The sequence below is a fragment of the Aedes aegypti genome, chromosome 1, assembly GCF_002204515.2.
Source record: "Aedes aegypti strain LVP_AGWG chromosome 1, AaegL5.0 Primary Assembly, whole genome shotgun sequence".
In the NCBI taxonomy this organism is placed as follows: domain Eukaryota; kingdom Metazoa; phylum Arthropoda; class Insecta; order Diptera; family Culicidae; genus Aedes; species Aedes aegypti.
This window is the reverse complement of record NC_035107.1, coordinates 10,030,878-10,047,144: the sequence shown is the minus strand read 5'-3', so window position 1 is coordinate 10,047,144 and position 16,267 is coordinate 10,030,878. Positions and strand designations below refer to the sequence as shown.

The following is a 16,267-nucleotide window of genomic DNA, read 5'->3' as shown; positions in this document are numbered from 1 at the left end:
CGAATGCTCTTCAGTCTTCTGAGGTTTTGATGGTCTTCAAAAGAGTCTCTGAATCATCTTCTTGAAAACCTCTGGATCTAACTGCATATGGTCACCTACGGAACCTTTGGTAGGTCCTTCAGAAGCGCCCTGAATAGTATACCAGAAAGGCTCTCAATAGCTTATCTGCATAGTCTGCCAGGGCTACATTGGGTGATCTTCCTGTGAATCTCCAGACGATCTTCCATACGTACACTTATGGAGAAGCCATAAATGGTTTACAAATGGAGCTTTGAAAGGTGTTCTAGAAAAGCTTTGAATAATTTCCACAGAAGCTCGGATCAATCTTTCAGAGGAACTCTGAAGGGTCTTCTGTAAGAGCTTTTGATTCAAGACGGTCTCTAAATGATCTTGTGGAGTGAGCTCTTGCAGTAAGTCTTGCTCTCTTGCAACTATAGCAACTCTTGATCTTGAGTGAGTCTTCCAGAAGACCTCTGTTCCTTTCTCTTTGGCCTGATTTGTCCTTCAGAAAAGCCCTGAGTAGTCTCCTAAAGCTCTGTGTCGTTTTTCGGAAATGCTCTCCATAGTCTTCCAAGGCTGCTCTTGGTGATCTTCCTGTGAATCTATGGATGAGTGACTTTGTATGCTCTTCCAGAGATGCTTTGTGTGACCTTTCAAAGAAGCCCTAAAAGGTCTGCAATCATAACTATGAATTGTCTTCTAGAAGAACTATGTATTGTATAGTATGGATTTCAGAGAAACTGGTTGATAAACTTGGAGTTTTGGTTGGTCTTTATCGCTGAATGATCTTCTAGATTAGCTCTGAGTAGTTTTCTGGAGAGATTTAAGAGCATTATCGATATAAAATTTTGTTTTCGATGAAATGTTCACTTCAAGATTACTATCGATCTATCTTTGATAATTGGCAAATAGAACTAGTAGGATTAGAAACTGCTTCATGGGAAATTTGTAATAATGTGAAAGTGACATGACCAGAATAAAACTCAGGATAAGTTAAGTGGCTATAAAATTGATTAACGTCAGTAAATAAAAACCAAACTTAGTATTTTAGCATTTAGTTCCACCAGAATTGATATCCTCATACAGGTACGCGTATTTTGAACTCAAAGGTAAGGCCACTTTCTCTTCCAGAAGCTGGAAAGCTTCTTTTCCAGAAACTGGAAAACTTCTCTTCCAGAAGCCAGAAACCTTCTCTTCCAGAAGCTGGAAAGCTTCTCTTTCACAAGCAGGAGAGCTTCTCTTCCAGAAGCTGGAAAGCTTCTCTTCCAGAAGCTTGGAAGCTTCTCTTACAAAAGCTGAAAAGCTTCTTTTCCAGGAGCCAGAAACCTTTTCTTCCAGAAGCTGGAAAGCTTCTCTTCAAGAAGCTGGTAAGCTTCTCTTCCAGAAGCTTTAAAACCTCTTCCAGAAGCTGGAAAGCTTCTCTTTCAGAAGCCGGAAGGCTTCCACTTCCAGAAGCTGGAAATATTCTCTTCCAGAAGCAGCTAAACTTCTCTTCCAAAAGCTAAAAAACATCTCTTCCAGATGCTGGAAAGCTTCTCTTCCAGAAGCTGGAAAGCTTCTCTTCCAGAAGCTGGAAATATTCTCTTCCAGAAGCAGCTAAACTTCTCTTCCAGAAGCTGAAAAGCTTCTCTTTCAGAAGCTGGAAAGCGTCTCTTCCAGAAGCTGGAATGCTTCTCTTCCAGATGCTAGAAAGCTTCTCTTCCAGAAGCTGGAATGCTTCTCTTCCAGAAGCTGGAAAACTTCCCTTCCAGAAGCTGGAAAGTTTTTTTTCCCACAAGCTAGAAAGTTTCTTTCCCAGAAGCTGGAAAGCTTCTCTTCCAGAAGCTGGAAAGCTTCTCTTCCAGAAGCTGGAAAGCTTCTCTTCCAGAAGCTGGAAAGCTTCTCTTCCAGAAGCTGGAAAGCTTCTCTTCCAGAAGCTGGAAATATTCTCTTCCAGAAGCAGCTAAACTTCTCTTCCAGAAGCTGAAAAGCTTCTCTTCCAGAAGCTGGAAAGCTTCTCTTCCAGAAGCTAGTAAGCTTCTCTTCCAGAAGCTGGAATGCTTCTCTTCCAGAAGCTGGAAAACTTCCCTTCCAGAAGCTGGAAAATTTTTTTTCCCACAAGCTAGAAAGATTCTTTCCCAGAAGCTGGAAAGCTTCTCTTCCAGAAGCTGGAAAGCTTCTCTTCCAGAAGCTGGAAAGCTTCTCTTCCAGAAGCTAGAAAGCTTCTCTTCCAGAAGCTGGAATGCTTCTCTTCCAGAAGCTGGAATTTTTTTTTTCCCACAAGCTAGAAAGTTTCTTTCCCAGAAGCTGGAAAGCTTCTCTTCCAGAAGCTGGAAAGCTTCTCTTCCAGAAGCTGGAAAGCTTCTCTTCCAGAAGCTGGAAAGCTTCTCTTCCAGAAGCTGGAAAGCTTCTCTTCCAGAAGCTGGAAAGCTTCTCTTCCAGAAGCTGGAAAGCTTCTCTTCCAGAAGCTGGAAAGCTTCTCTTCCAGAAGCTGGAAAGCTTCTCTTCCAGAAGCAGCTAAACTTCTCTTCCAGAAGCTGAAAAGCTTCTCTTCAAGAAGCTGGAAAGCTTCTCTTCCAGAAGCTAGAAAGCTTCTCTTCCAGAAGCTGGAATGCTTCTCTTCCAGAAGCTGGAAAACTTCCCTTCCAGAAGCTGGAAAATTTTTTTTCCCACAAGCTAGAAAGTTTCTTTCCCAGAAGCTAGAAAGCTTCTCTTCCAGAAGCTGGAATGCTTCTCTTCTAGAAGCTGGAAAACTTCCCTTCCAGAAGCTGGAAAGTTTTTTTTTCCCACAAGCTAGAAAGTTTCTTTCCCAGAAGCTGGAATGCTTCTCTTCCAGAAGCTGGAAAACTTCCCTTCCAGAAGCTGGAAAGTTTTTTTTCCCACAAGCTAGAAAGTTTCTTTCCCAGAAGCTGGAAAGCTTCTCTTCCAGAAGCTAGAAAGCTTCTCTTCCAGAAGCTAGAAAGCTTCTCTTCCAGAAGCTGGAATGCTTTTCTTCCAGAAGCTGGAAAACTTCCCTTCCAGAAGCTGCGAAGTTTCTCTTCCAGAAGCTAGAAAGCTTCTCTTCCAGAAACTGGAAAGCTTCTCTTCAAGAAGCTGGAAAGCTTCCCTTCCAGAAGTGTATAGTTTTTTTTCCAGAAGCTGGAAAACTTCTCTCCCAGCAGCTGGAGAGCTTTTCTCCCAGAAGCTGAAGAGATTCTCTCTCAGAAGCTGGAAAGCATCTCTCCCAGAAGTTGGAGAGCTTTTCTCCCAGAAGGGAAAGCTTCTCGCCGCCCAGAAGCTGCAAAGCTTCTTCCCCAGAAGCTGGAAAGCATCTCTCCCAGAAGCTGGAGAGCTTTTCTCCCAGAAGCTGAAAGGCTTCTCTCCCAGAAGCTGGAAAGCTTCTCTCCCAGAAGTTGGAAAGCTTCTCTCCCAGAAGCTGGAAAGCTCCTCGAGAGATTCTCTCCCAGAAGCTGGAAAGTATCTCTTCCAGAAGCTGGAGAGCTTCTCTTTTAGAAGCTGGAAAGCTTCTCTCCCAGAAGTTGGAAAGCATCTCTCCCAGAAGTTGGAAAGCTTCTCTCCCAGAAGCTGGCTCCCAGAAGCTGAAGAGCTTCTCTCCCAGAAGCTGGAAAGCTTCTCTCCCAGAAGCTGGAGAGCTTCTCTCCCAGAAGCTGGAAAGCTTCTCTCCCAAAAGCTGGAAAGCTTCTTTCCCAGAAGCTGGAAAGCTTCTCTTCCAGAAGCTGCGAAGCTTCTCTTCCAGAAGCTGGAGAGCTTTTTTCCAGAAGCTGGATAGTTTCTCTCCCAGAAGTTGGAAAGCTTCTTTTCCAGAAGCTGGAGAGCTTCTCTCCCAGAAGTTGGAAAGCTTCTCTCCCAGAAGTTGGAAAGCTTCTTTTCCAGAAGCTGGAGAGCTTCTCTCCCAGAAGTTGGAAAGCTTCTCTCCCAGAAGTTGGAAAGCTTCTCTCCCCGAAGTTGGAAAGCTTCTCTTCCAGAAGCTGGAAAGCATCTCTCCCAGAAGCTGGAGAGCTTTTCTCCCAGAAGCTGAAAGGCTTCTCTCCCAGAAGCTGGAAAGCTTCTCTCCCAGAAGTTGGAAAGCTTCTCTCCCAGAAGCTGGAAAGCTCCTCGCCCAGAAGCTGGAAAGCATCTCTCCCAGAAGCTGGAGAGATTCTCTCCCAGAAGCTGGAAAGTATTTCTTCCAGAAGCTGGAGAGCTTCTCTTTTAGAAGCTGGAAAGCTTCTCTCCCAGAAGTTGGAAAGCATCTCTCCCAGAAGTTGGAAAGCTTCTCTCCCAGAAGCTGGCTCCCAGAAGCTGGCTCCCAGAAGCTGAAGAGCTTCACTCCCAGAAGCTGGAAAGCTTCTCTCCCAGAAGCTGGAAAGCTTCTCTCCCAGAAGCTGGAAAGCTTCTCTTCCAGAAGCTGCGAAGCTTCTCTTCCAGAATCTGCGAAGCTTCTCTTCCAGAAGCTGCGAAGCTTCTCTTTCAGAAGCTGCGAAGCTTCTCTCCCAGAAGCTGCGAAGCTTCTCTTCCAGAAGCTGGAGAGCTTTTTTCCAGAAGCTGGAGAGTTTCTCTCCCAGAAGTTGGAAAGCTTCTTTTCCAGAAGCTGGAGAGCATCTCTCCCAGAAGTTGGAAAGCTTCTCTCCCAGAAGTTGGAAAGCTTCTTTTCCAGAAGCTGGAGAGCTTCTCTCCCAGAAGTTGGAAAGCTTCTCTCCCAGAAGTTGGAAAGCTTCTCTCCCAGAAGTTGGAAAGCTTCTCTCCCAGAAGCTGGAAAGCTTCTCTCCCAGAAGCTGGAAAGCTTCTCTCCCAGAAGCTGGCTCCCAGAAGCTGGAAAGCTTCTCTCCCAGAAGCTGGAAAGCTTCTCTCCCAGAAGCTGGAGAGCTTCTCTCCCAGAAGCTGGAAAGCTGCTCTCTCAGAAGCTGGAAAGCTTCTTCCTCAGAAGCTGGAAAGCATCTCTCCCAGAAGCTGGAGAGCTTCTCTTTTAGAAGCTGGAAAGCTTCTCTCCCAGAAGTTGGAAAGCATCTCTCCCAGAAGTTGGAAAGCTTCTCTCCCAGAAGCTGGCTCCCAGAAGCTGGCTCCCAGAAGCTGAAGAGCTTCACTCCCAGAAGCTGGAAAGCTTCTCTCCCAGAAGCTGGAAAGCTTCTCTCCCAGAAGCTGGAAAGCTTCTCTTCCAGAAGCTGCGAAGCTTCTCTTCCAGAATCTGCGAAGCTTCTCTTCCAGAAGCTGCGAAGCTTCTCTTTCAGAAGCTGCGAAGCTTCTCTCCCAGAAGCTGCGAAGCTTCTCTTCCAGAAGCTGGAGAGCTTTTTTTCCAGAAGCTGGAGAGTTTCTCTCCCAGAAGTTGGAAAGCTTCTTTTCCAGAAGCTGGAGAGCATCTCTCCCAGAAGTTGGAAAGCTTCTCTCCCAGAAGTTGGAAAGCTTCTTTTCCAGAAGCTGGAGAGCTTCTCTCCCAGAAGTTGGAAAGCTTCTCTCCCAGAAGTTGGAAAGCTTCTCTCCCAGAAGTTGGAAAGCTTCTCTCCCAGAAGCTGGAAAGCTTCTCTCCCAGAAGCTGGAAAGCTTCTCTCCCAGAAGCTGGCTCCCAGAAGCTGGAAAGCTTCTCTCCCAGAAGCTGGAAAGCTTCTCTCCCAGAAGCTGGAGAGCTTCTCTCCCAGAAGCTGGAAAGCTGCTCTCTCAGAAGCTGGAAAGCTTCTTCCTCAGAAGCTGGAAAGCATCTCTCCCAGAAGCTGGAGAGCTTCTCTCCCAGAAGCTGGAAAGCATCTCTCCCAGAAGCTGGAAAGCATCTCTCCCAGAAGCTGGAAAGCTTCTCTCCCAGAAGCTGTAAAGCTTCTGTCGCAGAAGCTGGAAAACTTCTTGCCCAGAAGTTGGAAAGCTTCTCTTCCAGAAGCTGGAAAGCTTCTTTTCAAGAAGCTGGAAAGCTTCTCTTCCAGAAGCTACCAAGCTTCTCTTCCAGAAGCTACGAAGCTTCTCTTCCAGAAGCTACGAAGCTTCTCTTCCAGAAGCTGCGAAGCTTCTTTCCCAGAAGCTGCGAAGCTTCTCTTCCAGAAGCTAGAAAGCTTCTCTTTCAGAAACTGGAAAGCTTCTCTTCCAGAAGCTGGAAAGCTTCTTTTTCAGAAGTGTATAGCTTTTTTTCCAGAAGTTGGAAAGCTTTTCTCCCAGAAGCTGAAAAGCTTCTCCTCCAGAATTGGAAAGCTTCTCTTCCAGAAGCTGGAAAGCTTCTCTTCCAGAAGCTGGACAGCTTCTTTTCCTGAAGCTAGAGCTTCTCTTCCAGAAGCTGGTGAGGTTCTCTTCCAGAAGCTGGAATTTTTTTTCCAGAAGCTGGAGAGCTTCTCTTCCAGAAGTTGGAAAGCTTCTTTTCCTGAAGCTGGAAAGCTTCTTTCCCTTAAGCTGGTAAGCTTCTTCTTCATAGCTGGAAAGCTGCTTTTCCAGAAGCTGGTAAGCTGCTCTTCCAGAAGCTTCAAAGCTTCTCTTCCAGAAGCTGGTAAGCTGCTCTTCCAGAAGCTTCAAAGCTTCTCTTCCAGAAGCTGGAGAGCTTTTTTCCAGATTCTGGAGAGTTTCTCTTCCAGAGGCTGGAGAGCTTCTCTTCCAGATGCTGGAGAGCTTCTCTTCCAGAAGCTGGAGAGCTTCTCTTCCACAAGTTAGAAAATTCACTTTCAGAAGCTGGAAAGGTTTTTCTATAGAACTTTATAATAGCTCTTTCAAAAGTTAGAAAGCTTCCATTTCAGAAACAGGAAAGCTTCTCTTCTAAAAGCTGGAAAAATTCTCTCAAATAAGCTGCACGGGTAGAAATCAGAATCCAAAAACAAGATTATGACTCAAGATATCATGATTCCAGCGTGTTTTCGTCTTATGAAAATACACCATGATTTGGACTCATGATATCATGAGTCAGATTGCCGTAACGCAACACACGCGTTAGGTTTTTGTAGCTGATTGCTCGAAATCATGATTCAAATGCCAAAAATGCTGAGTCGCGCATCCGTTTATGATCGACAAAATAAAAAAAAAAATTAAAATAGCATGCATTGAGATTCGAGCCAAAAACCTTTCGATTGTGAGCCACGTACTCTACCACTCAACCGCTTCGTCATCTTGAAATAGGAGTGATCAATACGAATGAGATGAAGCAAAGTGCGCCGCTTAGTGTTTTCACACTGGATGTTACGCTTATGAGAAATCATGATTATGACTCCAGGAACCATGATTTGTGATCCTGATATTATGACCTAACCAATTTATGAATTTCATGATTTTTAAATCATGGTATGAGGATCAGATTTTTATCCGTGTGGAAAATGTCTCTTCCGAAAGATGGGAAGCTTCTCTTCCGGAAGTTAAAAAGCTCTTAAGCCAAAAGCTGAAAATCTTTTAAGCCTGAAACTGGAAAGCTGGAAATCTACTCTTCCGGAAGCTAGCTAGAAAACTTTTTTTTTTCAGGAGGGCTTTTTTCCCTAGTCTAGTACACGACACTGAAGATGGCCCTAAAGCTGAAGCAGAAATACGTGTATCTGTCAATGGATACAAACTCTAATGAAATTAATTCGGTTTTAATTTACTTACAGGTATTCCACTAAACCGCTTAAGGATTTATCATAGTTAGAGTCGATTAAGACCAAATCAATCGTAGAAGGTTTTCTAGGAGTTGAGCTTTTAGGATATTGGATTGAAAGTTATCCTAAAGAGCATTCGTCAAGTAAATTTCAACATATAGAATTGCTTAGAATTGTAGAAATTCGTCCAAGATTCTAAAGCAAAGAATCTCAAGAATCCAAATTAAGTACCTGGAATGCATTAATTCTGAGCATTATAAATCTCACTGAATTTCATGAACCACTTTTGTACAAGAATCATTTATATCTTAATATCACATCTTTCCCTCACTAGATGAATTATTCAAAGATTTCTAACTCAATGCGTTTCATTCTTTCCTTCCCTTTCAGACTCCACGATTGCCCCCGGAGCGCGTTCCGAAGTGCAGGAATGTGCTCTCTCGATCGGACTGCTCATGTTCGGTATCATCCTGGAGCGCTTCATTCACGTGATCCAGAGCGCTTCTTCTGGTGCCAGCGATACCAGCAGCAGCACCACTTCCTCCAACAGCCACAGCAGCAGGATCGGTTCTGCGGATCCCTCCTCCGGCCCTGGCAGCAGCAGCAGCGGCAGAAACAACAATGACACGAATGAGTCACTGCTGCAGGCGATCTCCACCAAACAGAGCGCAATCGCCGAGAACCTCAAGGAGCTTAGCTTGGCGGCTGGCACGAAATCAACACCTCAGTCCGGACATCGGACGAAAGATGGCAGGTACGGAGTTTCACACCTTTTTGGAACCGATGGGGAATGTGGGGTGAAATTATGATTATGGACTATCATTACACTTGGTGAGACCGTTCCATTTTTTCATTTCAAACAACAGCGAAACATAATTGCTGGGAGCCTTAAGGCTAGAAAGCTACTACTTGCTCACCCCACATTCCCCCCTCTAGTGGGTCAATCAAACCTCATTCTAACGCCCATCGCATGCATACAGCCTGTGCGAAAGTGTGTCTGCCGTTGGGCAATTGTATGTCATTTGTAATAACCGTTCCCCACCCAAAATCTGCCACCACAAATTGCAGGCTAAACGATGGGAACGCCCTTTCGACGACTTCGACGACGGTGGGGTCATCAAACAGCAGCAGCGAAGTCCGACAGAAATTGGTGCTGCAGGAGGACGCCAAGGTGATTCTTCCCGCAATTAAGGTGAGTGAGAACATTCCTATATATTGGTACGAAAAAAAATGTGGAATTTTTCGGGATTAGTTGCTGCACCTCGCACGGAACGCAACGCAAATGAGTGGCTGCGAGGCGAGACTGGACTCTGGAGGGCTCAGGCTGAATTCGTTGTGGTTTTCAGCAAATTTATTTGCCATTTTCGACACGACTTTGTAACGGCCAACGGTTGGCTTCGGTCTCCCTTCTTCAGGGCTGGTAACGGGCATCTTTTAAGAGACTTGGTCTCAATGCAAGTCTTGAAAAACTTTTTTTTTAATGCAAGGTTTTTTTTTAACCAAAACTGTCTCTAAAGTTCTTTTTGCATTGACTCCTGGTCCATAATTCCTATTTTCAATACACCCACTCGCTACCAGCCCTGCCTCTTCCGGCGCGGCGTTGCTTTTCTTGCGGTGGATTGCAGATTGATTATCCGAGAAGGTGTTGCACGAGAAGGATCCTGCTGGCTGCTGAAGCCGCTAATTGGTTGTTTTATGGTCGGAGATTTTATGACCTTGGTCTCGGGGATGGGACAGTAAAAGCTGCGACGGAATTATCTGCATCGATACTCCTCCGATCCTCTCCGGATGTCTCGGGTTCGCCGCCAGTCCCAGATCATTACTTACGCAGTAAACGATTTTATCACGGGGTTAATGAGAGAATTGAATATTTCTGGGGCGGGTTCCCGACTAATTGTTGCCGCGTCACATTGAACTTGGGGGAGAGGCTGAATTTCAGCGGAGCCGACTCCGAACCGGAATCATTAATGTTGAGGATGCATCAGTGTGCCGAATAGGGAGATGATTTCATGAACGGCTTGTGCCATTTTTGTTATTGATGGAAAAATCCTCTACGTCTTCATTACATATTTCTTCAAGAGTTATATTTTTTTATTACTACATGAACTTCACTTCGAGAATTTTAGGAAGGATCTTTCGAACAGATCATGCAAGATCAGAATTGATACAAAATTGAATTATTGAATTATTTCTTCTTTATCTTTTCTCTCTTCTGTGGAATTAAAAAATTTTGTTTGTTTAGAGAATATTTCCCACAAGTCATCAAGATTTATTTGTAAAAAAAATCATTATCAGCCCTTAACAAATTTTACTGATTTTCAGGATTGCTATTAACAATTTCTATTTCGGTTTCGATTCAATTTCGATTGGATTTCGATTTCGATGAGATTTATATATCGATTCATTGAACCCGTGATCTCCACAATCCAAGTGAATACAGCTTTAAATTGAACATTTAGTTTTGCAAAACCCTGTCCAAATTTATACAGTTTGAAGCCTCATGTATGACAATGCACCTGACATCATAACTTGTCAATCAATCTTGTTAGCCTATTCAACTATTGAACAGAAGCTGCAATCTGTTCTCTCAAGGAGGTGACAAATTTGACATCAATGATCCAGCAATCACTTGATTTACGCTTCACCTCCAGAGTCACCATATCTTCACCAAGGTACGGCTTTGGCTTCCGCAACTCTATAATCTGCAGAGACGGGATGGCATCACCTCTCAATGGACCCGAAAGCATCTGCAGCAGCCGTATCATCATCTTAAGCCGACTTCGTGTGACGGGTTCAACAACTCCGGCTGTCATCTAGCGCCCACTTAGCCGGACACTTAAGTGTTTGCCCCCCATCAGCGTGCCCCCGAAAATATGAAAATGATCAACACGAGGAAGTCGAAACACTGTTGTTCAAGGGTCGGTCCGTTCGATCCTAGCGCTTGGGCTTCATTGAACGGATTGGAGGTCAATCGCGAAATCGACCTCGCAGAGCCCCTTTTGATGGTGGTCATAGATTTCGCAGCGGCAGCACCACCCGTAGAATAGACCTAAAGATAAGCGCGCGAAGAAAGGAAAACAACTTCACACATAATTGCTTCGGCATTGCGTTGCCTCCCTTGGGGTCCGAGCTTGGTCACATTGTACCCCCGTGAGGATGAGATGGAATTTTGGCCCCAGGGGGAGGACAGTTATTAGGCGCACATTCGGTGTCCGAACCTATTGATGATGATGATGATCATTGAGTCGCCATCGCGCAATTCGTCGCCATTCACGTCGTGACGATCCATCAAACGGGAACGAATGGGAGGAAAAGGCTTTCTCTCCGTCTGTGGGCCCACCAGTTCAAAAGAGCTATTTCGGGTCTAAATCTAAAATTAACCCGCGCACAAGTTCAACCGGGGCAACAACAACAGCAGCTGTCACGCTGTGTGTGAAGCCATGGGCGTAGCCAGGTTTTTTGTCAAGGGAGAGGCGAGCGACCTCTAAAGTTGATACAAAAACTTTACATTATTTTTTTACATGAATTTCATTGATAATTACTAATTCCATGAATAACTCCTATTCTATCCAGCAAAAATTCTCTAAAGTTTTTTTATGAAATGTATTCAAAAGTTCTTATGGGAGTTGCAAAATTAGTACATACCAGCAATTACTCCAAGAATTTCATCCAGATCGCCAGAACCTTTATTTCCGTTTGCAAGTTGCGAGACCTAAGCTGGCAATGTACTACATAAAAGATCCAACTCACAGCTGCAACACGTCTTTTTCACTTCTTGGGAAACGACACATGTCACAAGAGTTCCAAAATAAAAAAATCTCCACCAACTCAAACACATTTCCAGCAAACGCTTGGGTGACAAAACGTCTAAGGTAAAAAACGTCGAAAATATAACATTGAAAAAAACGAAAATTTCTTGGAATAATGATTTTTTTTTTTTTTTGAGAGAATATATTATTCACTATGTGTGAAACGCATCGAACAAGATATAAAAGAAAAAATCTGAAAAAAATCCAAATAGTTGTTGAAATTTTACAGCTTTCTACGTTTTGTCTTTCGACATTTTGTTCCAAAACCCCATCGAATACTACCTCAGCACCAACACCACCAGCCCATCTTCTATCGCTACCTGCAACCATGCATTATGTTTTGGTAGAATGGTCAGGCTTACCCTCGCTGTCTCCCTCCTCAGAAGCACGAACGTCTCCTCAACTGACCTGCGATCGATTCTAATGAGGTCGATATCGTCCGCAAAGCCAAGGAAAAATTCTTTAATGGTGGTAAGCTCCATCGAAGTTAATACGCCGATCGCGTATTAACTTCGATGGAGCTTACCACCATAAGAGTTTGTAAGAAAACAGATGGAGCTATTAGTAATAACCAAGATTAATCCAATATACTACGAGCAATGTTTTTTGGAAGAATGTCTAAAGAAATTCTTGGAAGAACCTCTGGAAAAATATCTAGAGGAATCTCTGGAAGAACTCCTGGAAGACATGACGATTTGAAAAGGTTTTTGGACGAATGCTTCGCATAATTTCTATTAAGGTAGGTTTAAGATGGTTATTAGTTCTGCTGAAAAGACTTGTCAGCAACCTTTTGGATTTCACAACCTATTCTGGCGGATTTCTCGTTAGATGCGCGGCGGATTGTTGATGATACCTTCAAATAATTCTTAATCTTGTTTTTTTGAAGAATCCTGTTCGTTAAGACACTCCAAGTTTTCATTAAGAAATATTTCATTACGCAATTATTTTATAATTATGAATATTGAACAAAATATTCAGGGCTGGTAGCAGGTCTCTATTTTAATGCACGTATTTTAAAAAATTTCCATTTCCAATGGATGCTCTCTAATGATTTTTTTTAAAGCAAAATGGTAGTCACTCTTTTCCTTTTTCTGTTCGTAGTGATTGTTAGTACAAAATTGCAAATAGAGAAACCTTCGACTTGCTTGACTATTCCACATTGTTTTCCGGATTATTTCTCAGATTACTCTAGGAGCATATTCATAAATTTTTCGAGTAATTTAATCTGAAATACTTCCAAGTTCTTCACCAGTGTACACCCCATAAACTTCATCAAATATTCTTCCACCAGTTCCCTTTTTTTAACAAGGAATTCCTAGAGAATTTATCCAGCATTTTCCCAGCAATTTCTTGCGTAGTATACCGCTACTACTTCAACAATGAAAAAATAAGTTTTTACAAGAAAATCCACAAAGGGTTATTATAGAGGTTTTGAAAGATTTCATGTAGTGATTTTTCCAAGAAACCAAAAAATCTGGATTTTGATTTAAGAAGCCAGAAAATGTTTTAAAAATTTCTCCGAGTTTCGGGATGTCTTTATTACTAATCTAGGACATCTTCCAAGCATTCCTTCATAAATTCGGAAAGGAATTCCTCATGAAGTGGCTAAACAATTATGTAGGTGAATTCCCAGCATTTCATCCAGGAATAACTTCTGCAGCTCTTTTAGAAAATTCACAAGGAATTTCTTAAGTAAAATCTCCAAGGTGAAGTTAAAAAGTTCATTTAGGGTTAGACATCAGCAAGCTTTCTGGAAGGAGTTTCCAAGCTTCCTGGAAGTATTTTCCAAGCTTCTTGGGAGAAGCTCCCCAGCTTCCTGGAGCAAGCTTCCAAGCTCCCTTTGAAGAGGCTTCCAAGCTTGCTGGAAGAAGCTTCCCAGCTTGCTGAAAGAAGCTTCCAAGCTTCCTGGAAGAAACTTCAAAGCTTCCTGGAAGAAGCTTCAAAGCTTCCATGCTTGCTGGAAGAAGCTTCCAAGCTTGCTGGAAGAAGCTTCCAAGCTTCCTGGAAGCGCTTCCAAGCTTCCTGGAAGAAGCTTCCAAGCTTCCTGGAAGAAGCTTCCAAGCTTCCTGGAAGAAGCTTCCAAGCTTCCTGGAAGAAGCTTCCAAGCTTCCTGGAAGAAGCTTCCAAGCTTCCTGGAAGAAGCTTCCAAGCTTCCTGGAAGAAGCTTCCAAGCTTCCTGGAAGAAGCTTCCAAGCTTCCTGGAAGAAGCTTCCAAGCTTCCTGGAAGAAGCTTCCAAGCTTCCTGGAAGAAGCTTCCAAGCTTCCTGGAAGAAGCTTCCAAGCTTCCTGGAAGAAGCTTCCAAGCTTCCTGGAAGAAGCTTCCAAGCTTCCTGGAAGAAGCTTCCAAGCTTCCTGGAAGAAGCTTCCAAGCTTCCTGGAAGAAGCTTCCAAGCTTCCTGGAAGAAGCTTCCAAGCTTCCTGGAAGAAGCTTCCAAGCTTCCTGGAAGAAGCTTCCAAGCTTCCTGGAAGAAGCTTCCAAGCTTCCTGGAAGAAGCTTCCAAGCTTCCTGGAAGAAGCTTCCAATCCAAGCTTCCTGGAAAGCTTCCCTGGAAGAAGCTTCCAAGCTTCCTGGAAGAAGCTTCCAAGCTTCCTGGAAGAAGCTTCCAAGCTTCCTGGAAGAAGCTTCCAAGCTTCCTGGAAGAAGCTTCCAAGCTTCCTGGAAGAAGCTTCCAAGCTTCCTGGAAGAAGCTTCCAAGCTTCCTGGAAGAAGCTTCCAAGCTTGCTGGAAGAAGCCTCCAAGCTTGCTGGAAGAAACTTCCAAATTTGCTGGAAGAAGCTTCCAAGCTTGCTGGAAGAAGCATCCAAGCATGCTGGAAGAAGCATCCAAGCTTGCTGGAAGAAGCTTCCAAGCTTGATGGAAGAAGCTTTCAAGCTTGCTGGAAGAAGCTTCCAAGATTGCTGGAAGAAGCTTCCAAGCTTGCTGGAAGAAGCTTCCAAGCTTGCTGGAAGAAGCATCCAAGCTTGCTCGAAGAAGCATCCAAGCATGCTGGAAGAAGCATCCAAGCTTGCTGGAAGAAGCTTCCAAGCTTGATGGAAGAAGCTTTCAAGCTTGCTGGAAGAAGCATCCAAGCATGCTGGAAGAAGCTTCCAAGCTTGCTGGAAGAAGCTTCCAAGCTTGCTGGAAGAAGCTTCCAAGCTTGCTGGAAGAAGCTTCCAAGCTTGCTGGAAGAAGCTTCCAAGCTTGCTGGAAGAAGCATCCAAGCTTGCTCGAAGAAGCATCCAAGCATGCTGGAAGAAGCATCCAAGCATGCTGGAAGAAGCATCCAAGCTTGCTGGAAGAAGCTTCCAAGCTTGATGGAAGAAGCTTTCAAGCTTGCTGGAAGAAGCTTCCAAGATTGCTGGAAGAAGCTTCCAAGCTTGCTGGAAGAAGCATCCAAGCTTGCTCGAAGAAGCATCCAAGCATGCTGGAAGAAGCATCCAAGCTTGCTGGAAGAAGCATCCAAGCTTGCTGGAAGAAGCTTCCAAGCTTGCTGGAAGAAGCTTCCAAGCTTCCTGGAAGAGCTTCCAAGCTTCCTGGAAGAAGCTTCCAAGCTTCCTGGAAGAAGCTTCCAAGCTTCCTGGAAGAAGCTTCCAAGCTTCCTGGAAGAAGCTTCCAAGCTTCCTGGAAGAATTTTCCAAGCTTCCTGGAAGAAGCTTCCAAGCTTCCTGGAAGAAGCTTCCAAGCTTCCTGGAAGAAGCTTCCAAGCTTCCTGGAAGAAGCTTCCAAGCTTCCTGGAAGAAGCTTCCAAGCTTCCTGGAAGAAGCTTCCAAGCTTCCTGGAAGAAGCTTCCAAGCTTCCTGGAAGAAGCTTCCAAGCTTCCTGGAAGAAGCTTCCAAGCTCTCTGGAAGAAGCTTCCGAGCTTCCTGGAAGAAGCTTCCAAGCTCTCTGGAAGAAGCTTCCGAGCTTCCTGGAAGAAACTCCAAAACTTTATGGAAGAAACTTTCAATCTTCCTGGAAGAAGCTTCAGAACTTCCTGGAAGAAGCTTCCAAGCTTCTTGACAGAAGCTTCCTAGCTTCCTGAAAGAAACTTTCAAACTTCATGGAAGAAACTCCCAAACTTCATGGATGAAACTTTCAATCTTCCTGGAAGGAGGAAGATTGAAAGTTTCTTCCATGAAGTTTGGGAGTTTCTTTTAGGAAGCTTGGAAACTTCTTCTAGGAAATTTGGAATCTTCTTCCAGGAAACTTGGAAGCTTCTGCCAGGAAGCTTGGAAGCTTCTGCCAGGAACCTTGGAAGCTTTTTCCAGGAAGCTTGAAAGCTTCTTCCAGAAAGCATGGAAGCTTCTGCCAGAAAGCTTGGAAACTTCTTCCAAGAAGCTTGGAAGCTTTTACCAGAAAGTATGGAAGCTTCTGCCAGGATACTTGGAAACTTTTTTATGGAAGCTTGGAAGCTTTTTCCAGGTCATTTGGAAGCTTCTTCCAGGAAGTTTGGAAACTTCTTCCAGGAAGCTTAGAAACTTCTTCCATGAAGCTTAGAAGCTTCTTCCAGGAAGATTGAAACTTTCTTCCATGATGTTTGGGAGTTTCTTTCAGAAAGCTTGGAAGCTTCCTGGAAGAAGCTTCCAAGCTTCCTGGCAGAAGCTTCCTAGCTTCCTGAAAGAAAGCTGAACTTTTTGGAAGAAGTTTCGAAGCTTCCTGGAAGAAGTTTCCAAACTTCCTAGAAGAAGCTTCCAAGCCTCCTGGCAGAAGCTTCCAAGCTTCCTGGCAGAAGCTTCCAAGCCTCCTGGCAGAAGCTTCCAAGCTTCCTGAAAGAAACTCCCAAACATCATGGAATAAACTTTCAATCTTCTTGGAAGAAGCTTCCAAGCTTCCTGGCAGAAGCTTCCAAGCTTCCTGGCAGAAGCTTCCAAGCTCCCTGGCAGAAGCTTCCAAGCTTCCTGGCAGAAGCTTCCAAGCTTCCTGAAAGAAACTCCCAAACATCATGGAATAAACTTTCAATCTTCCTGAAAGAAGCTTCGAGCTTCCTGGAACAAGCTTCCAAGCTACCTGGC

General features: G+C 44.2%; 1 protein-coding gene across 5 annotated transcripts in view; it reads left to right on the top strand.

The window, feature by feature from the left end:
• Positions 1–16,267, top strand: part of LOC5579825 — a 416,229-nt gene that overhangs the window by 243,122 nt on the left and 156,840 nt on the right. For all 5 annotated transcript variants that reach the window (XM_021838864.1, XM_021838868.1, XM_021838867.1 and 2 more), the window contains 2 exons: positions 7,878–8,241; positions 8,556–8,679. In XM_021838864.1, coding sequence (XP_021694556.1) covers positions 7,878–8,241; positions 8,556–8,679 — 488 coding nt within the window. The remainder of the gene's footprint in view (positions 1–7,877; positions 8,242–8,555; positions 8,680–16,267) is intronic.